Raw genomic sequence first — 24954 nt, forward strand, 5'->3', positions numbered from 1 at the left:
CCTTCTAGCTGCTCATTTCTTTTCTGGATATCGCGGAGCGTACACTGCAGGTCCTCATGCGTTTTGTCTTGTTTTTGCTTTTGGGCCTGCATTTCTGTGTTTTCCCGCTTCAAGTTGTTGAATTCCAACAATATCCCCTTAATGAGCTCTGAGTTGTTTTTGGCCATGTGATCAATCTTTTTCTGCATGTGTGAGCATCGTTTTTCTAGTGTTTCCTTTTCTCCCTCCAGCTCACTTGTTTTGACCTTCAGTTCATCACAGAATCCTTGCAACTTTTGATTTTTACTCTCAAAGTCCTTGATAATGCACTTTTCTTCTGGCAGTCTTTCTTTCTGTTGCTCTTTCTCTTGAAGGAGGTCTTTATTTTGGACCAATGTTTGTTCCAACTCTGCCTTCACCATTCTGTACTTTTCCTGCATGCCTTGGAGCTCGCGCTGCAGGTCTTTTTGCTTTGTGTCCTGTTGTTCCTTCTGTTGGAGGACTTCTTTATTTTTTTCTTCAGCTTCATCAAGCTTTCTTTGGAGCAGGTGATTCATTTGGTCCATGTATTGCAGATCCCACTCCATTTTATCAATCGTCGCTTTCCTGCCTTGAAGCTGCTCGGACATTTCTTTAACTTCAGCGCTCTTTTTCTTGTTTTCTTTGATGAGGGATACAATCTGCTCTCTGGCTTGAGCAAACTTGATCCCCCAGCCCTCATTAATAATGTTGATGTCGGGCTGGCGCTGTAGTGTTTCTTCCAGGTGTTTGTTTTGTGCTTCCATCTGTAAGCACTTCTTCTCCAGGTGACGTTTTTCTTCTTCAATTTGTCGAATTTTGTTCTGGAGATGGTTGTTTTCATTCCTACTCTCCTGTAATGCCCTTTGGATGGATAAGAGGCCATTTGGAGAAATTGGCCGGCCACGCGTGGAAGGAGAGGCGGCGAAATCTTTTTGTCTCGGTTGCCGTAATCTTGGATACATGTTGGCGTTTGTATCCGATGACTCTGAGAGGTTTCCAAATTTTTCTGTAGTCAACGTTTGAAGGCTGCAAACACAAAGGCTGCGAAGAAACGAACTGAAAATTGCTGTTTCTCACCCCTATTTATAGAAAAACTTCAAAGGATCCTTGTGACATCCTTGTGACATCCTTGTGACATCCTTGTGACATCATCACTCCTAAGCCAATCAGATTGTCACATGACATTTTGGAATGTGGAATGGGGATATGTTTTTTTTAAACAGTTTTCAAATGTAACTTAATATTTAAGTGTTTCTTACTTGACCCGCTTAGTCGATTAAAAAGTTAATTGCCACGAACACCCCTAATGTTATATAACAGACCACAGAAAAAAGACAGGTTTTTTTCTACGTGACAGAGCTATAATAAATGTTTTGTTTTTTTAATTATCCTACTTTTTCTAAAAGGGAACATTATTTAAAGAATATGTATTTAATTAAAAACTCTGTATTCATCTAAAGGGTATACCAAGAAGGGTGAGCTTCCTGCTTGAAAAGGAAATGACCAAAATAAATGTATTTCTCTGCAATTACAAACTCTGTGTAAACAGTCTTGGTGTCAAAATAAAGCTAACACTGGTGAGATGTCATCAGAGCTGTAAATATTACTGCAGATGTTACTATGTCAAAGTTACTGTGACTCAAACATAGAAAAAATGATTTTTTATTTCCCTCACCTAATTTTTAAAAGTATTTTATAGCATATAACACCTTTGAAAATATGCTTTGGTTCACATTTAACTCCAGAAAATCATAAATCAAAATAGGGATATTACCTGTCCACAGATTCATGGTGCAGTAACTGCTCTTTTAACTGTCTGGTGTCTTTGCTTTGTTTGGTGTTTGTAGACATGGTTTACATGAGTTTTTAGCTGAGATTCAGAGGTTTCTGTGGACACTACTCATGTCAGCACTTATATTTCTGACCTCGTGTTATAATCGATTAAACGTGGTCTCCTCTCTTTTGCCCCCATTTTTGATGTTGTGGGTGCAAATGATCAGGCGTGACATTCTCATAATAAATCAGATAAAATACTGCAAAGAATTAATCCTGCATTTGTGTGATTGAAATGTGTGTGCAGTGACACTGTTTTAAAGATTTGGCCTAAATAATTCTGGAGTGAATGAGCCTAAACATGATGACCGGACTAATGACACCATATCACCTGTGACACACACACACGCACGTATGACTTTGCCAGTTTCAGCTGAAACAATTTCAGTGTTTCAAACCATGTTCCAGAGTTTTTAGTTCACCGTTCATGAGGTTTCAAGAAGAAAATGAAAGACAGATCTGAATGTTTGAAAGTGTTTTGGAAAAACTCTGTAAAGATTAGATGAACAATACTCAAAGGATAAATTCAACTGTTTTATTTTGTTAGATAAGTTGAAAAAAAAGTTAAACAAGCAAGTAAATAACGAAACAAGGTTAAATGAGGTAAGAGCAAAAAGTTAACAAGTAAATAACGAAACAAGGTTAAATGAGGTAAGAGCAAAAAGTTAACAAGTAAATAACGAAACAAGGTTAAATGAAGTAAGAGCAAAAAGTTAACAAGTAAATAACGAAACAAGGTTAAATGAAGTAAGAGCAAAAAGTTAACGAGTAAATAACGAAACAAGGTTAAATGAAGTAAGAGCAAAAAGTTAACAAGTAAATAACGAAACAAGGTTAAATGAGGTAAGAGCAAAAAGTTAACAAGTAAATAAAGAAACAAGGTTAAATGAAGTAAGAGCAAAAAGTTAACAAGTAAATAACGAAACAAGGTTAAATGAGGTAAGAGCAAAAAGTTAACAAGTAAATAAAGAAACAAGGTTAAATGAAGTAAGAGCAAAAAGTTAACAAGTAAATAACGAAACAAGGTTAAATGAAGTAATAGCAAAAAGTTAACAAGTAAATAACGAAACAAGGTTAAATGAAGTAATAGCAAAAAGTTAACAAGTAAATAACGAAACAAGGTTAAATGAAGTAATAGCAAAAAGTTAACAAGTAAATAACGAAACAAGGTTAAATGAAGTAAGAGCAAAAAGTTAACAAGTAAATAAAGAAACAAGGTTAAATGAGGTAAGAACAAAAAGTTAACAAGTAAATAACGAAACAAGGTTAAATGAAGTAAGAGCAAAAAGTTAACAAGTAAATAACGAAACAAGGTTAAATGAGGTAAGAGCAAAAAGTTAACAAGTAAATAACGAAACAAGGTTAAATGAAGTAAGAGCAAAAAGTTAACAAGTAAATAACGAAACAAGGTTAAATGAAGTAAGAGCAAAAAGTTAACAAGTAAATAAAGAAACAAGGTTAAATGAGGTAAGAGCAAAAAGTTAACAAGTAAATAACGAAACAAGGTTAAATGAAGTAAGAGCAAAAAGTTAACAAGTAAATAACGAAACAAGGTTAAATGAGGTAAGAGCAAAAAGTTAACAAGTAAATAACGAAACAAGGTTAAATGAGGTAAGAACAAAAAGTTAACAAGTAAATAACGAAACAAGGTTAAATGAAGTAAGAGCAAAAAGTTAACAAGTAAATAACGAAACAAGGTTAAATGAGGTAAGAGCAAAAAGTTAACAAGTAAATAACGAAACAAGGTTAAATGAAGTAAGAGCAAAAAGTTAACAAGTAAATAACGAAACAAGGTTAAATGAAGTAAGAGCAAAAAGTTAACAAGTAAATAAAGAAACAAGGTTAAATGAGGTAAGAGCAAAAAGTTAACAAGTAAATAACGAAACAAGGTTAAATGAAGTAAGAGCAAAAAGTTAACAAGTAAATAACGAAACAAGGTTAAATGAAGTAAGAGCAAAAAGTTAACAAGTAAATAAAGAAACAAGGTTAAATGAGGTAAGAGCAAAAAGTTAACAAGTAAATAAAGAAACAAGGTTAAATGAGGTAAGAGCAAAAAGTTAACAAGTAAATAAAGAAACAAGGTTAAATGAGGTAAGAGCAAAAAGTTAACAAGTAAATAACGAAACAAGGTTAAATGAAGTAAGAGCAAAAAGTTAACAAGTAAATAAAGAAACAAGGTTAAATGAGGTAAGAGCAAAAAGTTAACAAGTAAATAAAGAAACAAGGTTAAATGAAGTAAGAGCAAAAAGTTAACAAGTAAATAAAGAAACAAGGTTAAATGAGGTAAGAGCAAAAAGTTAACAAATAAATAAAGAAACAAGGTTAAATGAGGTAAGAGCAAAAAGTTAACAAGTAAATAAAGAAACAAGGTTAAATGAAGTAAGAGCAAAAAGTTAACAAGTAAATAACGAAACAAGGTTAAATGAAGTAAGAGCAAAAAGTTAACAAGTAAATAACGAAACAAGGTTAAATGAGGTAAGAGCAAAAAGTTAACAAGTAAATAACGAAACAAGGTTAAATGAGGTAAGAGCAAAAAGTTAACAAGTAAATAACGAAACAAGGTAGAGGAGAGAAAACCCCAACAATCCCCTCTGAGCAAGCACTAGGCGACAGTGGGGAGGAAAAACTGCCTTTAAACGGGCAGAAACCTCTGGCAGAACCAGGCTCAGGAGGGGGCAGTCAACTGCCGGGACTGGTTGGGGGGGTGAACAGAGGTGGAGCAAGACGAGGCTACATCAGTTGAAGAAGCAGTATTGTCCCTCTACCGGAAAAAGCTGAAGAATCTTTTCTTCTTTTTCATGGACTTTTCCACGAGCGCCTTTTTGTCCAGGATGAGGGTTCTCAACTCATCGATGGTTTCTGTGTTTTGCCTCTCTAGTTTCTTGCATGTTTGTTCCACCTGTTCTAATGTTGCTTGTGTTTCTTCAAGCTTTTCTTTGAGGTCTTTGGATGTTGCCTCCTGTGTCAGCTTTGCCTTCTGCAGGTCTGCATTTCTCACTTGATCTTCTTTGTGCAGGCCTTCTAGCTGCTCATTTCTTTTCTGGATATCGCGGAGCGTACACTGCAGGTCCTCATGCGTTTTGTCTTGTTTTTGCTTTTGGGCCTGCATTTCTGTGTTTTCCCGCTTCAAGTTGTTGAATTCCAACAATATCCCCTTAATGAGCTCTGAGTTGTTTTTGGCCATGTGATCAATCTTTTTCTGCATGTGTGAGCATCGTTTTTCTAGTGTTTCCTTTTCTGCCTCCAGCTCACTTGTTTTGACCTTCAGTTCATCACAGAATCCTTGCAACTTTTGATTTTTACTCTCAAAGTCCTTGATAATGCACTTTTCTTCTGGCAGTCTTTCTTTCTGTTGCTCTTTCTCTTGAAGGAGGTCTTTATTTTGGACCAATGTTTGTTCCAACTCTGCCTTCACCATTCTGTACTTTTCCTGCATGCTTTGGAGCTCGCGCTGCAGGTCTTTTTGCTTTGTGTCCTGTTGTTCCTTCTGTTGGAGGACTTCTTTATTTTTTTCTTCAGCTTCATCAAGCTTTCTTTGGAGCAGGTGATTCATTTGGTCCATATATTGCAGATCCCACTCCATTTTATCAATCGTCGCTTTCCTGCCTTGAAGCTGCTCGGACATTTCTTTAACTTCAGCGCTCTTTTTCTTGTTTTCTTTGATGAGGGATACAATCTGCTCTCTGGCTTGAGCAAACTTGATCCCCCAGCCCTCATTAATAATGTTGATGTCGGGCTGGCGCTGTAGTGTTTCTTCCAGGTGTTTGTTTTGTGCTTCCATCTGTAAGCACTTCTTCTCCAGGTGACGTTTTTCTTCTTCAATTTGTCGAATTTTGTTCTGGAGATGGTTGTTTTCATTCCTACTCTCCTGTAATGCCCTTTGGATGGATAAGAGGCCATTTGGAGAAATTGGCCGGCCACGCGTGGAAGGAGAGGCGGCGAAATCTTTTTGTCTCGGTTGCCGTAATCTTGGATACATGTTGGCGTTTGTATCCGATGACTCTGAGAGGTTTCCAAATTTTTCTGTAGTCAACGTTTGAAGGCTGCAAACACAAAGGCTGCGAAGAAACGAACTGAAAATTGCTGTTTCTCACCCCTATTTATAGAAAAACTTCAAAGGATCCTTGTGACATCCTTGTGACATCCTTGTGACATCATCACTCCTAAGCCAATCAGATTGTCACATGACATTTTGGAATGTGGAATGGGGATATGTTTTTTTTAAACAGTTTTCAAATGTAACTTAATATTTAAGTGTTTCTTACTTGACCCGCTTAGTCGATTAAAAAGTTAATTGCCACGAACACCCCTAATGTTATATAACAGACCACAGAAAAAAGACAGGTTTTTTTCTACGTGACAGAGCTATAATAAATGTTTTGTTTTTTTAATTATCCTACTTTTTATAAAAGGGAACATTATTTAAAGAATATGTATTTAATTAAAAACTCTGTATTCATCTAAAGGGTATACCAAGAAGGGTGAGCTTCCTGCTTGAAAAGGAAATGACCAAAATAAATGTATTTCTCTGCAATTACAAACTCTGTGTAAACAGTCTTGGTGTCAAAATAAAGCTAACACTGGTGAGATGTCATCAGAGCTGTAAATATTACTGCAGATGTTACTATGTCAAAGTTACTGTGACTCAAACATAGAAAAAATGATTTTTTATTTCCCTCACCTAATTTTTAAAAGTATTTTATAGCATATAACACCTTTGAAAATATGCTTTGGTTCACATTTAACTCCAGAAAATCATAAATCAAAATAGGGATATTACCTGTCCACAGATTCATGGTGCAGTAACTGCTCTTTTAACTGTCTGGTGTCTTTGCTTTGTTTGGTGTTTGTAGACATGGTTTACATGAGCTTTTAGCTGAGATTCAGAGGTTTCTGTGGACACTACTCATGTCAGCACTTATATTTCTGACCTCGTGTTATAATCGATTAAACGTGGTCTCCTCCCTTTTCCCCCCATTTCTCTGGGCATGTGTGCTTAACTAGTTAAAATAACAAACATCTGTCTCCTATTTTTGTGTCACAAAAATTATTAATTATTATTAATGATTAAAGACTTATTAATTTGTGCAGTTTTCTTGTTTTGTGTGGTTGTTGTTTTTTGTCAAGTGGAGATGAATATCTTTAAGTTGATTTGTTCACATTTGCACATCTTTCTGTTTTAAGAGAAATATGTGTTTTGAGTTTGTACACTATATGCATATAAATCAACCATTTCCTTTTTCAGTGTTTTCGTGTGGTGCATTTTTCTCTGTTTTAACAAAAGGAGAACAAAGGACTTTTAAGTCGACCTAAGATGATTTGTTTCAATTTTTACATGGTCTTATTGAGGTAATGCAAATTGAAACATTCATTCTTTTTTTGGTAATGTACTGGAAAAGCTTGATAATGGACTTTGAAAGTGCGTAAAAATTACTTAAATTTGAAAAATGCGTCTGAACCATGCATACGGTATATTTACCTCACAGGTTTTTGCTGTTTCTGTTTATTAAAACCAAGAATCTTCTTTTTGCCAGGTTGATCATGTAGATAAGAGTGGCCAGTGTGCTCTGGTCCATGCTGCCCTACGAGGACACCTTGAGATTATCCAGTACCTGCTGGAGCTAGAATGGAGTGCTGAGGGGCAGCAGCAGGACTGCTCTCTGAAGAGCAAAGCTCTGCAGCAGGCTTTGATTGCAGCCTCGAGCATGGGGCACACACAGGTCTGACTGACACACATGCATGTATTTTACCAGATCCATAGACATAAATGCCCTTTTTTTTGTACTGTTTCTCGCTACAAAAGAAAGAAAACATGGATGTACAAAAAACATACTTTAAGCCACACAGGATCCTGGTTTTTCCAGTTTTAATAGTGAGACAAGACCTTTTCTTTCTTGCATGGTTTCACAACAGCCTTCACAAAGAATTTCTGATTTATTTTTTTTTAAAGATCAGAAGGAACTATAGATATATAAAATAAAAATGAGCACACAGCGTTCTCTGTGAATATGACTCAAAGCCAGAAGTACTGTTCAGAATTGCATGTAGATTCACAATCGATAACAGTGCAGCGCCTTCAGCTGCCCTGGTGAGACGTAGGCTCAAGGTTTAGTTTGGCTCCCTCGTTAGCTGGAATTGGCTCCCAAGGCCTGGATTAGAATAACATAACTGGGCCAAGTGAAGTCAACCTGCATGCAGAAAAGACCCTTTTAAAGTTCAACTATTTGAATGCGCGTTTTTGTTAATGTTTTTTAAGATTAGCATTTTGTATACTGTAACCTCTCAAAGGTTTATTTGATTATTTTTTTTTCTGCTGAAACAGCATGTCATTAATCTAAGTTTCTTTTTTGGCAGGTTGTGAGAGGCTTGCTGGCGTTGAATAATGAGCACGCTGTGCAAATTGATAGTCATGACACACTGTGGGGAGAGACAGGTATGTTCTCATCAATCTTTTTGCATTACACGGCTCTTTTGTACTATCACCAGCTGTTTTTGCATTCTGAACCACACTGCTGTAATTGAATGCTGCAGTGGAAAGTCCTGTATCTGTGCTCTCCACAGTAATGCTCTCTGTTTGATGCAGAGGTCGCTCAACCCAAATGTGGGTGCATTTTAATGGCTGTTGTAAGTCCTCCTGTGCTGTACTTTCTGGTAAAAGCATTACTTACTCTTGTCGTGTAGCTTTCTGCTTGGAATTCAGTCCACACAGTATTTTCCTTTTTTTTTAGAAAAATTGTCCCACTGAATTTTAGGAACAGTATTGCCTCGGTGCTTTATGTTAAAACAACAGCGTCGACTCCACAGTTGGTTTTATACGCTGCTAGTCCCACTCAGATTTAGAATGAGTAGTAGTTCCTGTTTTGTTTTCCCTGAAAGGATTATTTTGGACTTTTTAAAAGTTTGTCCTTCCCTCTGTGGGACAGTTTGTTTTCATTTGAAAGTGATTGAGGAGTCAAAGCAAAAAGCCATGTGGTGCTGCAGGAAACGGCATGAAGTCGGAAAAGCAGAAGGTGGCTGTCAGATTTAAGACGGGTTACTTGAAGGTTGTCTGACAGAAATGATACAGCAGACTGCAAGGCTGCATTGGCCGGGAAGCGTTCATGCATCATAATTTTTAGCCATTAAAGCATTACTACTTTGTCTTTAATGCAGTATTTTAACGGTAACTCATTACTTTTGCTGAACTCAGTAATCGCATTAGAGTGAGTACTTAATCATGTTATTACTTGTGTTCCACGAGTCTTCAATCTGAATAATGGCAGGGAAAAAAATCATTAAACATACAATTTCATCACGTGCACAGCATGGTAAATGGCCTGTATTTATATAGCGCTTTACTAGTCCTTAAGGACCCCAAAGCGCTTTACATATCCAGTCATCCACACATTCACACACTGGTGATGGCAAGCTACATTGTAGCCACAGCCACCCTGGGGCGCACTGACAGAGGCACTGACAGCAACCACCTGACGCCATTTTTAAAATACGAGACGAAACAGATTGTCTTCAGTTTTTAAGTGTTTGACGTTTTTCGAATGTCTATAATCTGTGATGGAGAAAGGGAAAAATTTTATGTACTACATAAGATTTCTATTTTATGTCACAGTGCAGAGATCCAGATGTTCAATACAGATGGTTAAAAAGCACAGCTATGCTTTATTTTTCATTGATCCTAGTAATACTTGTGATGCATTATGTAAGAATGAGACACATGTGGTGTTAGAGCTTCAATATTCCTCACAATCATTAGTGCAGGTTGTGTTAAAACATTGGCCACATTTTTGTCATCATCATTATGAACATCTGCCCTGAGAGTCAAGTGTCCAGATAGCATTAGACAACAGTATTAGTTGTCGCTGCAGTCATAGTAGAATATGTATAAAGAAGAATTCTCTTTGTGTGTCTCTCAACTCTAACCCAGCAGGATTTAGCATTCAAAGTTGGCTGCTTTAAGAATGTAGGTCAGCTTCTTAGTGGAGAGGTTGTCCAAAGTGTGGCTAACTGCTGCTTGTTCTCTGTTAAATGACTGCTTCAGATGATTTTGCAGTGCTGGCCTGGGACAAAGATCTTTCCCTCTGAAATATAGATTAGATCTGCTTGGAGCAAAGTAAAATCCAATAGTACACGTGGCTTTCCAGTATTTGACTTTCAGCTCTTTTTAACAAAGTGGATGTTTAATCATTGCTATCACCTCACCTCTTCCTTCTAAAGTAATAACATAGTGGGTCACAGGTGGCAGTAGTCAGAGCTGTGGCTCCGCTGACCTGAAACACAGTGAGTCTTAACCCCTTGACATGACCTTGAATTAACATATTTTTGCACCCACCTGGCACTCATTAAAACTGTGATCCTGGCTCATCTGTATTCAAGGGGATTAAATCAGTAAACAACAGTAAACACAGTTATGACCACAATGTAGATTTGTCTGCACTCAGTCATGCTTGGGGGGGAAAAAATGAATAAAAAAAGCTGGAATTTTGCTGCAGACATAAATTGAATATTTAGTGGTGGAGTGGCTGCACTGTCTAGAAATGACTAGATACAAACACCAGAAATTATTAGCGATGAAGCACTATTTGAAATCCCTTTGCTGCTATTCAGCTGCAGGTTTATTAATCCAATTGTTGTGCTGTGATGCAGAGAAGATGGAAAGCGAAAAAGAAAATTCAGAAATATCCCCTTGAAAACCAGCCTTTTGTCGTTGCCTCAGAAACGCTCCTCTCATAACGATGTGTGAAATGTTATAGCGTGTTTAAAATTCATCGGAGTATTACATCTCACTGCAAATAGACCTGCTGTCTCTTGTGTTTAAATAGAAGAAGATTTGATTGTACATCTGTGCAAACTCTATCTTTTAAAGTGTTAGTGACGTCACACCTATGCGCCACTGCCCTCTGTGGAGAATGGGAGAAATGTGCTTGCACCTCAACCTATGGACTCAGACGGACATTCAATCATCATCTTCCTCACTCAAGGTAACCTTATGGCTTGTAGGAACACTGCACGTGTATGATAAGACTGTAGCCGTTCAACCGGCCCTCGTAAGGTTGCTGAAGACAGTGAACACCGTGGAATTCTCAGTATCACTGTGGCCCTGGGTTTTTCCACTGTCCTGCTAAGTGCTTATGTAATTGTAACCAACATAGGAGAGAGACGTAACATCGTGGAAGAGACATAAAGTGAGTAAAAACGATCTAAATGCATTTAGAATATATTTAGAACTACAAATTACACTTTTCTTAGCAATTATTGTTTTTTATGTCAAGCTTCAAGCTAGCTTCTTTATTGGGGCTTGGGACCAGCAAAAGTGACCCGAAATTTGGTCTTTAAGTCTGGTCATTAGCGTGTCTGGACCCAAACTACACTGCAGGTCCCAAAGTCAAATGATCACTGAGAGTTAAAAATCTGTCTGAAGTTAGAAGTTAGCAAGGCAAGGCAAGGCAAGGCAAGGCAAGGCAAGGCAAGTTTATTTGTATAGCACAATTCAACAACAAGGTGATTCAAAGTGCTTTACAGAGACATTAGAAACAAGAACAAATAAAAAGCATGATTTAAAATTGAATAAAACAAGCAAATAAACTAACTAACTAATTAACAAACAAACAAACAAACAACAGTATATAAAATCAAAACAGATAAAATCAGAACAGTAGATAAAATCAGTAGTTAAATGTAAGTTTTGAAATTTAAGCTTAAAGTGTGGATTTGGTGCTTTATTCAAATGCAGCTGAGAACAGGTGAGTCTTCAACCTGGATTTAAATAAACTGAGTGTTTCAGCTGATCTGAGGCTTTCTGGGAGTTTGTTCCAGATATAAGGAGCATAAAAGCTGAATGCAGCTTCTCCGTGTCTGGTTCTGACTCTGGGAACTGATAAAAGACCGGATCCAGATGACCTGAGGGATCTGGATGGTTCATACTGGGTCAGGAGGTCATTGATGTATTTTGGTCCTAAACCATTCAGAGCTTTATAGACCAGCATCAGAACTTTAAAGTCTATCCTCTGACGGACAGGCAGCCAGTGTAAGGACCTCAGAGCTGGACTGATGTGGTCCACTTTTTTGGTCTTAGCAGAGAGTTAGCTCACTAGTTTCCGTCTAAATATAATATACCAGGTTCTGACTGAGGGATTTCTAAAACAAATTAAAAGGCACAGCTCTGCTATCACTTCTGACATACATGAAGACAGGAAAGTAAGCAGCAGTGATGTTTGTAGGGTTACTGAAGTTTGGCTAGCTGGTATATAGTGATGTGCTATGTGACTAGCGAAACAGCTATGTTAGCATAACATTAACACAGTGATGAAGGGGAACTTTTTTCCACTGGATAAGAGTTAAGGTGAGGGTTCCCGATGGTTAGGGACAAATGCAGTGGCATGGCAGGATGCTGTAAACGGACCAAACTTCAGTCAAGAGAACAACTGAGATAATCCATCCACATACAGGTTAGTCATTAATGTGCTGCTGCATTGCCTGGGCTGTAGTTACATGGTAAGGTTTTAAAAACTGAGCTTTAAAATGAATAGTTATAATAAAAACTGAGAGAGGCCGACAGTGATCGCTTACTTTTTGTAAGGGGCTTGTTGAGATTAAATAGAACAAGTTACAAAGCATTAAAACATGTTAAAAACACAACAGCCTTATTAAACGCAGAGTAGTTTGGGCCCAGAAGTAGGATTGATCACGTCATCACTTAAAGACCGGATAGACACACGGTGGAGTTACTCATGTTTACTGTTGTTGCCACTTTCTAAATGTAGCAGGATGAATATTATATGTACTGGTTGATCCCACTTTTAGTCAGGCGCATTTTGAGGAGAACTAACTTTTCTTGTTATCAAATTATCAGTATCTTTGGAAACATTTAATACATCGTGATGGTTTAAATGCTCAGTCGTTTTCTGTTATAGAATTCATATTCATAATAATATTTAGACAGCGGCACTATAGGTGTTTGCAGTTTTTGCAGTTTTACAAGCCGTCACGGTAAAAATATGGAATTAAATGTCACTAATGGGCTCTTTTCAAAAACATCAGCATCTCTGTCACACTGATTTTGATTAACTGACTTATTTTATTGTAATCAAACCTATTTTGATATTGTTGTCTTTTTTTTCCTTTAGCGAGGTGGTTTCCTTCCAATTGTTGCAGGACCAGTATGTCTGTCAGCTCCAGGTAGAGCTCCAGTGACCAGGAAGACCTCAGCATTCGCCAATTCCTGCTGAATTACTGCAAACAGAAAGAACTGGCAGAGGGCATTGGAATAGAGGATGATTATAACACTGAAGACCAAGGTAATAGGTCTGTCTAAGGGCCAGTGGAATATAAGCTATAGGTTGTAGTGGTGATTATTTTAGATTCAGAGTGTAGAGGAGATGGATCATTGTAATTAAGAGTCATAGAAATCTGAACCTCACTGCTAAACTGGCAGTCTAACTGTACATGTGCTCCATTGCAGAAGTCCCTCCCACTGAGTGTGAGGATGTTGAAGATACTGGTAGTCCTGATGTGAAAGCAGAGCTTCCCTCCCACCTCAGCATCACTAAGGATGTTATGGAGCGCTGCATTCATCTGCTGTCTGATCCCAGCCTCAAGCTCCGACTCAAGGTACTGTATCAGTAGTTTTACGTAGAGTCAACTGTTGGACTAATAACAAAAATAATCATTCTTGTGAAGGTAGGACCGCCAGCGTTGGTACAATTCATCCTGTCAGAACTGTGTGGATGACTGTTCAGTGGTGTAATGCTCATCAAGGAAAAACATTCAGTCTGGTCCAGGAGTGAAACAGAAATAAGTCTGTGCTGAAGTCGTGCCTGCTCAGGAGTTTGGGCTCTCAATGAAGACCTCAGTAATTAGTTTCAGCTCACATATAATCAGGATCAAAACAGAGATAATTGTTAGGTGTGTTGTGCGTCTTTGTCTTTAGGTACTAGACGTGCTGGAGTTGTGCGTTCAGGTGCTGAGTGAGAGGGAAAATGAACTGCTGCCTATGGCTCGTCGCTGCTGGCCAGCACTCCTGCAGAGACTCACAACTGATGACCCATTAGCAGTCCTCAGAGCCTTCAGGGTAAGTAAAACAAACCTCTCTTTTCATTATGTGAGTCAAAATTATTCAAGTCGTCTTTAGTTTTAAACTCTTAATAGTGAAAGAATGAAAGATGCTGCCCAACAACAGGCTTATTTCATTCAGAAATAGTTCTATTATTTACTTTTTTGGGTTGTAATGTGAAGACTCTTTAAATTAACATTTCTTCTATCAGCACAGAAAAATCACAGTGTGGATGCCTTCTTAGAGGCTGCTTGTCGGTGTAAATTGGGCTACTCGTCAGCTCCTGTCATCAGCTGGACTATTTTTGAATTTGTTATTCATGTTTTCATTGATGAACTGACAAATTCAAACACGTTAAGTCTGTAAACAGTCATTTATTCACTCAGAGCTGCTGCTGGGAAATTGTTTCAAATTCTGTAATCCTGTAATTTCTGTGTAAAAGAATTAGATTGTGTATTATATTGTTAGTTTATACACCTGTGTGCGTGTGTATTTATGTATGTCCATACACATATATGGATTGTGTTTTACTTTTTTGTGCTTGAAAGACGCCCTCAAATGGAACCAAATTCCTTGTATGTGTTTGCGCATATACTTTTCCAATAAATGCGATTCTGATTGAGATATTTCCCTCTGTATGGCACACACGAGTAAATTAAGTAGAAAAAATGTCATGTGTATAGCCTCTTTTAAAATTGTTTGTTTTTAGGCTTGTAGAGATGACAGTAGGCAAGCAGACAAGTTTCCTGAGGTTGGGCTGAATGAACCTATAACAGAGATAAACCTAAACAAGCAGAAGGAACTTTAGCTAAATATATTTTCACGTACAGCCAAATGACTGTAATAAAGTAGGTAAGCCGTGACCATAGAAAAAGCAAAGCAATCACTGGATATACTGTCCAAATTGCTACACACTTTTTAAGCATCGTTCACCAACAAACTGAGTCTAACAAATCATTTTCTTTACTTTGGTAATTACAGTTATTGCCTTATGTATAAAATATAATTTTAATACCAGTGTTCATTATCTTGATGTGATTCTTTTTTTTTTTTTACAAAAAAGCTTTACAGCCTCTTACATAATTCTACCACAATTACATAATTGATTTTTAACCAGGTTATAGTGAAAGGCCAGGTGCCAATCTCAGAGTTAACGAGAGCTTAAAGTCAGTTTGTTAAAACTGCTTTGTTCTCGAAACCAGTAAAATTAATTCGTAACTTTTAATTCTGAGTTGAGATGGATTCTTCAGTTCTTGGTTTGAGAACAATGAGGGTAAATTCATTTAACCTTTTACCTTGACTTAAGCACATAATTGTACTACATAGCCCTCGTCAATGGAACCCAATACCAGTATTTGACAGTAACAGGTAAGCCTTAAATTTAATTTTTAAATAGACAAGACACCATGAGAACTGACATTACAATATTTTATTTTACAAAAGTCAGTGTCTTTTAGTTCAAAGTTTGTCTGGCATCTCTTGTACATCTTGAAAATAAATAAAAAAAAACAAAAAACAAAAACCACTCTATGCAGTGTACTATAATTGAACATAAACAACAATCTTTCAAAAGAATATTTCTAGATGAATTGTCATTTGAACTATTTCCTGGAAACTTTCTGAACACCACTTATTTTGCATAGCTTGATGCATGAATACCCTAGTTGTCTTAACTGGACTATAAATATAACTATATACACAATGAACAGTCATTTGTAAAAACACCTTTAAAATGTAAAATCTTTAAGAAGCCTGAGTGCCAGGAGCAATCCCCTTTAAGAACATTTACAATAAGAACTTCATCCCAAAAGCCCACAGGTTTTAACCACAGCTTCCCAGCATCAGTTCATGTATGCAGCTACACCTTTCCAAATCCCAGGGATCCTTTTAAGGCATCATTCATAAGATCTTTGAATTGATCTTCATCTGCAACACCTCTTGGGAGATACAGGGATAAGCTGCACGTTGATGTGTACGGGATACGCCGCATCCCTGACTCCTGATCGTAGAAGTCTATGTTGCAGGACTGTGGGAACCCCAGTGGTGGAAGTAAGTCAGCCCCAGTTATAAAGACGAGGAGCTCTTCAAATGTGTGGTCCACCTCTCGCTCTGTTAAAATACATACAAGTGTTAAATAAGGTGTGCAATGTGTAGATTTATAATCAGTTACACTGACTGCATAGTAGAACAGTTGCGTTAATGACTATTTTGGAGTCAAAAACAGGTTGTTAGGCAAAACAATTATTGCAAAGCATTGTATTATAAAAAAAAAAAAAAAAAATTACTCAAAGCAATCCTGCCCTGCTAAGACAGGAAATTAATTTTGTCCTCCGAGTCAGACCTATATGTCAAGGACTGTTTATGCAATGTGTATTTTTTTTTTTAAGAAGTTATTCATTCTGTCCTTGCAAGAGTACATTGGCTTTCTAGTGATGTCACATTTGCGTGGGTGTTGTCATTGCACCACTCGATTACTCTAGGACACTAATATACAGGAGGTTTCGTTATAGTCAATGTAATACCTGAAGGTTCTTGTAGTTAGGCAGTGCATCTAATTAACAAATGACCTTTGTCTCAAAGGGAGACAGGTTTCAAATTGTGTTATTCTATCTTAAACACTGCAAAAACACTGGGGGTGATCGTGGCTCAAGAGTTGGGAGTTCGTCTTGTAATCGTAATAACAGTAATAGTGACAATTATGCCATATCAGCCACCCGAGTGGAACATTTGAATACCTTTGGACAGATATAAAGATTGGAGCGACCCAGTAGGTTTCTTGCTCTAATTTCTTGGGGCGTCTCCTCTTCAAGAGGAAGAATGAGCCGCTGTCCATTCACTTTGCATAGATCGAACTGCAAGGGTATGTCTGCAATATTGTCCCGTAGTGCCTGCCTGAATTCAGCTGCATTTAGGTTTACAGGAACGACCACACGAGTAGCAGGAGTGGCATCTGTAATCAAATTTAAACCAAATTAGCTTTCCCTAAAAACGGAAAAGGGTAAATTGTCACATTGTAGTGTCTCAACATCAACTTATTGGTGCAAGGAAATAAAGATTACAAAGGTGCTAAAAATCTAATGCCAAATTCTACAATTTGTAAACAACTGACACCATGATGTAATTCTCATTTTTCAAACCCATCACTCCAAATAATTAATATTAATATAAATATTGATTACCCCTATGAGATCGGTAGTGTGTCAGTGTGGGATTCCTTAGTACTGACACCTTAAACGTTAACTGGCGATGTCTGGTTCTCCCGCCTCTTGGTCTGCGCACTGGCCCACCTCCGTGCTGTTGGCGGAAAACTCCAAAGCTATCATTAGACCATGAGATAATTTTAGTGAAACTAATCACACAGAGACACCCCCCCCCCCCCCCAAGAAAAAAAAGAAAAGAAAAAAAAACCACCCAACACACTCAGAGTAAGGAATGAGTGTTCAATCGGTGTTTATTGCATGCATTTTTCGATTGTCTCGCAAATTAAATGCTCCCTGAAAATATGGGATATGCTACATTTATAAACTAAAATCTTTATGCATAAATGCACATAACAGGGATTAAAATGACTGTCATTTGAAGTCGTCAATCTAGGATAGACATTTATGATTACAGAATTTGTTGTTGAATTGTAACAGATAATTAGTAAACGAGCCATTTATTATTTAAAAATGTAAAAGTTATTTCCTTTTGCAAAAACAAAAAAGGCGCAAAGCTAAAAGCTTGCCAATAGAGTAACCACCACCAAAGCATTTCACCTTTGTAGAAGAGATGTCCCCTCTTCACTGTCATCTTGATTCAGTAGCCGGTTAAATTGGGCATTCATTCTGTCTCTGATATCAGTGACTCTCCGTCGAAATGCAGCGCTCCGTTCGGACATGACTGTTCCCAAAAAGTCCGCCAAAAGGCTTGGCAGAAATATATATATATAGCATCCCTAAAATTCAAAGTACGGCGGGAGAAGGTACATTGTTTGTGATTGGATAAGCAAGACTGAAGGTTGTGTTTTTTTTTTTTAATCCACCCCTTACCACAACCTGTGATCAGAATTTGTGTTAACCAATCACAGTCAACCTCATATTTGTGTTGTCTCAATCAAGCTATGTGCGACAAACTACATACAGATGAATGCATGCGAAATCTCTGCGCCAACAAAAAACACCGTAAGTACCCTAGTTAATCTCAATTATTGTTCGTCTTTGCTAACTAAAAGTTAAGCGATGATTCAAAAACATTGCTTTGTCCTTTTAAGCACATGTTATATGTTAGCTTTGTATTGTAGTAAGCGAAAAAAAAGTCATGCTGAGAACCTTCACAGACAAGTCATGCTAACCTTTGTCCGTTAGGAATGTTGCCAACATGCCATTTTAGGTGAGGCATGTTAATAAGGTCTTTAATATGGTATTCCGTTTAGCCACTTTATATTATTTAAAATACGGTTTTATATCACTTGTTACATTAGCCGGATTAGGCTACACGGTACTGCACTGCCATCCCAGATAGCAAGACGACATTGAATTGATGTTGATTTTTTTCTATAAAGTACCGGAGAAAGTAGATTGAATGTTCTTTTGTTATCACTGATTTATGGTCTAGTTACAGTTCACTAGCTATGTCGACGTGCAATTTAGGTATATCTGACCGGTAAATTAAAGCAGCGATCACCTGGACTGTTCCGTATCACCCCTCTCACAGTGGTACATCCCTCCAGGTAACCATTCACAAGTCTTGTACAGTAGAGCGGGAATTAATCTCAGCGGAATTGAGAGGAGAAAGTGGATGCAAGCTGCCGTTAAACTTGACTGAAGAAGAAGAGAGGAGAAAGTAGAGAAATGAATAAAGAACAGTCAGTATATGCAGAAAAGAAATAATAAAGTTAAAAGACAGCATGGTCTTCATGAACCCAGGGTACAATACAAAAATGTCGTTTTATTTAAGTGAGCAAAACAATGTAGACCATGTTCATTTTGGTAAGTAGTTGGAAAAAAAAAACTAATGACAGCATTTAAAATAAACAAAGATGAATAACATGGATGGGAACATTTGACAATGGAATCGGAACATTATCAAAAATGATTTTTCAGATCTGCTGAGTAGAAGATGCGGAGATTCAAATTTTTAACTTGGGTGTGTGTTTGAAATATGAAAATATTGGTTGACATCGTTGACATACTGCTATTAAAGATAGGAATATGTATGAAACGTAGATTCAAAAGCTCTATTAACAGAACTATAACCTGTTAGAATGTGACATTTATTTCAGATGCATTCTGTAACTGTTCACAGTCCCAATACTTAGTGATGACAGAGTGTTTCCAAAAGTGCTCAGTCACAATTTTCAGAAGACTAACATGAAATTTTTTGATTTATTTAAATATATAAACCTGTTGAAAGCAATAATTTAAATTTTTGTCTTTGTAGAATCACAGTACAAAGTATGGCCTGGAGGATTTTCATCTCAAGGTGCAAGAACATTCATAATGAGTGTACACGGCGGCTGCTGATGGACGATGTTGGGCCAGATGTGCTACAGTTAGCGTTAAGGAGGTATGATGAAAGCATGATGGAAAACATTTAACATTTTAACTTGCATAAAATGTTTAAGGGGAATATGGCCTGAAAATATAACATGAATTAAGAAGTAATTTTTTGATGTCTTTGAGGTTGGAGACAATGCAGAGAAGCCTTCGGTGGGCAAGAGGAAGACTGATCAGTGTAACTGCAGCAGATCAACTTCTGCGTGACTTGGCTGAATTGATTCAGGAGGTCGAACTGTCTACTCAGCATGGCCAACAAGGTAAGCACATATTGTGTCGATTCCTTGACTGATCAAAAGTGTGAAATAAATTATGACTCTGTCTTAACCTATTTTCCAAATACACCAAACGCTTATATATTTTCAGGCTCTTTTGGATACCAGGCACCAGTGGTTTTCAACAGAGGTAGAGGCAGATCCCTTTACCTTATCACTCGGGAACAGCTTTCATTCCTGAAGTCATGTGGATTCACTGCACCTCAGATGGCTGATATTTTGAATGTTTCACTTCGTACAATTCGAAGACGTCTGCGGTCAGTGACTTTTGAAACCAGTGTGACTTTCAGTTCTTTTGTGACACACACCCACTGTTTATTCAAATTAAATGGTATTGTGAAATTGTAAAAATTAGTATATTTGAATGTGCACTAACTAGTCAAGTAATGATGTGTGTTGTTATGGCAGTGATAAAATACTCGTGTTCTTTTTGTCTGATTTCAGACAGTATCATTTCACCCGTGCATCAATGTATGCGGAACTGACTGACAGTGCGCTGGATGAACATGTGCAGGACATTGTCGCTGGCAATGAACAAATTGGTCCTGAGGCTGTCAGAGCCTCCCTGCGAGTACGTGGACTACGTGTACAGCGAAGGAGGGTTCGAGCAAGCATGCTACGGATAAATCCTGGAGCAGCTGCCATAAGAGCAGTTTTGCGGAGACCAGAACGAAGAACATATCAGGTTGCAGGTCCAAACTCATTGTGGCACATTGATGGAAATCACAAGCTGATAAGGTAACCAAGCACACTGATTTGTTGAACACCTATTTTGACCAAAGTGAAATTCAGCATTACATCAAATATAACTGTTGAACAGTAAGACACATCCAATAGAGCCAGGCCCTGTGATGGGCAGTCCTCTAACACAACTGGTTCCTGGAAGGAAAAACACGACTTTTTCAAGTCTTTGTCCTGTTTTTATGAGAAATGTACGACTTTAATGTGAAACGTTCAGAGTTTTTTCTCTTGTTGTGTTTGTTTGAAGCTGCTTCGTGTTGGCTTCAGCTGTTTGGAGTTTCCATTTTCTAAACTTCTACATTCTGAACCTTCTTCAGCTCTGAACAGATGATGAAACACTGAATGATTTCAAGCTCACACTTTGTCTAATAAACTTACATCTTTCATTCTTTATACAGATTGATGGGCTGTGGTTTGTCAGAGATCAGCTGTGATTATCTGGCAGCAGCACTGAAGTCCAACCCCTCCCATCTGAGAGAGCTGGACCTGAGCTGGAACAACAACCTGAAGTATCCAGATGTGAAGCAGCTGTCTGATCTTCAGCAGAGTCCAGACTACAGACTGGAGACTCTGCTGTAAGTAGAGTGATGGAGTGAGTGGGTGGTGCTGTCAGCAGTATTGTACTAAACACAGTCAGTATGAAACAAAGATCCAGTGTTTCCTGTAAAGCTGCAGCTTCTCAGTGAAGCTGTGAGAGGAGAATGGTGACAGGCTTCAGGATTGGACACAAACACTTCCTGTTTCTGACCTTTATGGTCACCATGGTAACGGCTGACACGCTCTGATCAAACACTGTCAACAGCCAATCAGCTCTCTGAACAAAGCAGCACGCAGACCAATGACTGCATTCGTTTCCAAGTTTAAAGCAGTGAAGAACACAGTCTGTAGGTGAGGAAGAATTTAGTGAGAGCAGATGTTTGGATGGAATTCCTCCAGTTAACAGCTGGAACCATCCATCTGGATTGTTGGGCTTGTTGTTGGGGTTCCTACAGAGCTCAGAGTGGACACACCAAGGTTCTTCTAATGAATGAAAGTCCAAACTCAAACTAGGAGGGAAAAACATTTTCATCAACTTCAATAAAAATCCAAAGATTAGAAAAAGTGAAGCAACAATGAGTCCTAGTACAGTCCCAGCACTGAAGTCCCTGCTGCTCTTTATACTGGATGTGCTGCATCACTGACTGACAGCTGATGAAGAGTCTCTGGAAACACTCGTTTATCTCCTCTGCTCTTCCTTCTTCTCTCTGCAGGTGGAGGCGATGATGGTAAACAGGACGGTGTGTGTGCTGAGAGAGGAGGAGCTGTGTCCTGATGATCCAGAGAGGTTGAAGCAGCAGCAGCTTGTGTGTAGAGACGCTCTGACTGGGCCATGTTACTGGGAGGTGGAGAGGAGAGCTTCATCCAGCAGTGACTGACAGAGGAATGAGAAGAAGTGCAGATGACTGTCAGTGCTGCAGAGTGAACTGCTCTGAGAACAGCTCCACTGTCAGACACAATGTAGAGTCCAGCATCATCCCTGTGTGTCCCTCTGGATCTGACAGAGGATCATCAGTGTATCTGGACTGCTCTGCTGCTGCTCTGTCCTTCTACAGTCTCTGCACAGTCTCTGTCTGACTCTGGCTTCAGACCCTCCTGGATCAAACTCACCTGGAAAGACTTTCAAACATCACTCAATAGATTTGAATACAGAATATATTTGATATATACTGTAGATGTACTGTAGAGTTGCAGTTTGTCACTTGTAAATACAGTCTGTGAGCAGCTGTGAGCTGAAAGATCTTTCTAGAAACACGAAATGTTTTCACTCTTCTGTTGCTTTTTCATATATTTCCACAACATTAATATTGATCCCACCTGTCTCACCTGTTTCATGCTTTTATACATAATAACAGGACACGTGTGATCTGAGCGCTGCTCTGGTTGCTGTGCTGCACGTCTTCATTTAGATAACAGAGACATCTAGTGGTTCAGAGGGAGAACTGCAGGAGGTGGAGCTGTGTTTTAGCATGGAAAACTTTTTATCTTTTAGGCGCAGATACAAATATGACAAGTATCAGTGTGAGATACAAAAGGTCACATCAGTCAGCAGAGGGAACAGTGATCACACAGCAATGTAAGAATAGAAACATAACAGTGAATCTGGACATGTATACAGATGGAAGCAAACAAACAGGATGTAACACTACATTAAAGCCACAAATGGGAAGAAAACAAAGCCAAAGGAAAATAAATTTGATCTCAGGAATCCAAATCAGATGCTTTAGAGCAGGGGTCGGCAACCCTGGGCACGCGTGTCACAGCTGCCACGTGAAGGGTTAACTGATGGCACGACCATAGCTGGACTGGCCATCGGGCATACTGATGGTGATTTTTCGTTTTTCTGGGCCAATGATGTTTTTTTATGATTTTTTTTTTTTTGTAACGGTATAAACGATGGAAGGTGGTGGATTGGCCGGATGCTGGTCAATGTGTAGAAATAACTCAGTTGTTTGGTGGTGGCTATGGCGGAGCTTCCACAGAGGCAGCAGGTGGATGAGGGAAAGGGGAGGCAGGAGGAGCAGAGACCCGAGGCGGCCGCCGGTCCGAGTGTTGGCCCCCTTGAACTTTCCCACATTTTGTCACATTACAGCACAAACATGAATCAGTTTTATTGGAATTCCACGTGAAAGACCAACACAAAGTGGAACGGAAATCATACATGATTCCAAACATTTTTTACAAATAAATAACTGCAAAGTGGGGTGTGCGTAATTATTCTGTCATGGAAAACACACTGCCATCAACTGTTTTGTTTTTGTCAAAATCACTGTAATATAATCACTGTACCTTTATATACATGTGACTTGTATTAATGCTGCTGCCCTCTTGTGGCTAAAGTGTAATTATGTTCTTGTTATTAGGGAAAACATTTGAGAGTAACATGACAAATGAGTCAGCACTTTGGCTTCAGCTTAAGAAATCCTCATTTTTATGTCATCAGTTATAGTTGCATGTATTCATTATCATAAGTTAACCTTTAATATTGATGTCTTAAATTGATTTTACTTAAACTAGCAATAATTTTATGGTTGCATTAAATAAATGCATCACTAATGAATGAACTATTTCAGTAATTAATTTAAAAAATCTACATAATCAATTAAAGATATATATTAATAATGAATTATCCATTAATTTCATTTAAAATTTTCAATATTTGTTTATATACAATTCAAATTAGTTAATTACATATTTAATCAATTATTGGTTTGTTTTCTATTTTGATTATTTTACTGACACATTTAATGAATTATTTAATGATGTATTTATTTAATTCACGTTGCTACTCCTGGCCCTGCATCGCTGTTCATAAATACATTTTATTTGTCAGCTTCACCCATCAAAGTCAGGGGGCGGGGTTAATGCTGATCAAGTCAAAACCATTGCTTTGGTCTGGTGGGCGTTCTTTTAGTGGGCTTTTCTGTCACGGCCTGCGTGGCAGACTATGATGAGGGGAAGGAGGACCCAAATGCCAACACGTTCTCACTCCTGTATGGAGGACCACAAGAGCCACGCGCATCGAAATAAAGAATTCTGTGCTTAAGTAATGAATTATAGAATAAATTCTGCATTTGTAAATTCATTTTTGAATTCCCATTTAATAAACTGATTTTTGAAATGCTTTTAAAAACTGCATTTCAAAATCCTTTTTCCAATTGCACTTTAATAAACTGCATAAATTGCATGAATGAAGGGATCCTGCAGCGAAACGGAGAGCCCAACCTCTGACTTAGTGCCTGTTTACTCAGTCTGACCACCTGTGAAGTTAACGCGCTAACGTGGCTAACGCTAGCATCACCACACGTAGCCCCGTTATTTTAAGGTCATCTTAGCTCATGAAAGTTTAACGTCGCAGCTGTACGAGCTAGCTACGTGTTTTGTAAGCTGCTGTGCTCTTCACAAATAAAGCTGGAAGCAGCTCAGACTATTAGAACCAGCACTGAGGCCTGTTACATTTATGTTAGAGCAACAGCTGCAGCCTTTAAACTAGCGATTAAAATGCTGACAGTAATCAGAATCAAAAACGGTTTTATTGCCAAATGTTGAGCAGGTTTACAACATTAGGAAATTGCTGCGGTGCTTCAGTGCAAACATACTGTCATATAACACTTAAATAAAAATAAAAATAAGGATTAAAAGTGCTAAGTAGATAGATATATACATGAGTGCAGGTGGTGATCAGGGCCAAACATGGAATGATGCAGTGAACACAGCGTAGGGTCACGTGGTAGTGGTGGGAACAGTCATACGGTTATTGTTCATGTGTCCAACAGCAGAGGGGAAGAAACTGTTCTTATGGCGAGAGGTTCTGGTGCGAATGGACCGGAGCCTCCTGCCTGAGGGGAGCAGGTCAAACAGACTGTGTCCAGGGTGAGAAGGGTCAGCTGTGACTGAGCTGCACGCCCCAGTGTCCTGGAGGCGTACAGGTCCTGCAGAGATGGGAGTCTGCAGCCAATCACCTTCTCAGCAGAGCGCACAACAT

General features: G+C 38.3%; 1 protein-coding gene and 1 long non-coding RNA gene across 4 annotated transcripts in view; both read left to right on the forward strand.

Moving 5' to 3' along the window:
- Positions 1 to 22607, forward strand: part of LOC146676615 (protein NLRC3-like) — an 88885-nt gene extending 66278 nt beyond the window's left edge. Inside the window, exon 7 of the mRNA XM_085401224.1 lies at positions 21683 to 22607. Within this exon, the coding sequence (XP_085257350.1) occupies positions 21683 to 21695 (13 nt within the window). The 3' untranslated portion in view covers positions 21696 to 22607. The remainder of the gene's footprint in view (positions 1 to 21682) is intronic.
- On the forward strand, positions 6944 to 13419 carry LOC146676618 (uncharacterized). Of its 3 annotated transcripts, XR_014910554.1 has the most exons (6): positions 6945 to 7553; positions 8188 to 8266; positions 10056 to 10107; positions 10694 to 10808; positions 12954 to 13124; positions 13289 to 13419. It is a non-coding gene; the product is annotated as an uncharacterized LOC146676618 (long non-coding RNA). The 3 variants fall into 3 exon arrangements; XR_014910552.1 differs by having other exon boundaries at positions 6944 to 7553; positions 8188 to 10107; XR_014910553.1 differs by lacking the exon at positions 10056 to 10107 and having other exon boundaries at positions 6947 to 7553.
- Positions 22608 to 24954: the final 2347 nt, after the last annotated feature.

Source organism: Rhamphochromis longiceps, linkage group LG3 (assembly GCF_057381845.1).
Source record: "Rhamphochromis longiceps isolate RC_006_pf linkage group LG3, R_longiceps_female_GT1.1, whole genome shotgun sequence".
Classification (NCBI taxonomy): Eukaryota; Metazoa; Chordata; class Actinopteri; order Cichliformes; family Cichlidae; genus Rhamphochromis; species Rhamphochromis longiceps.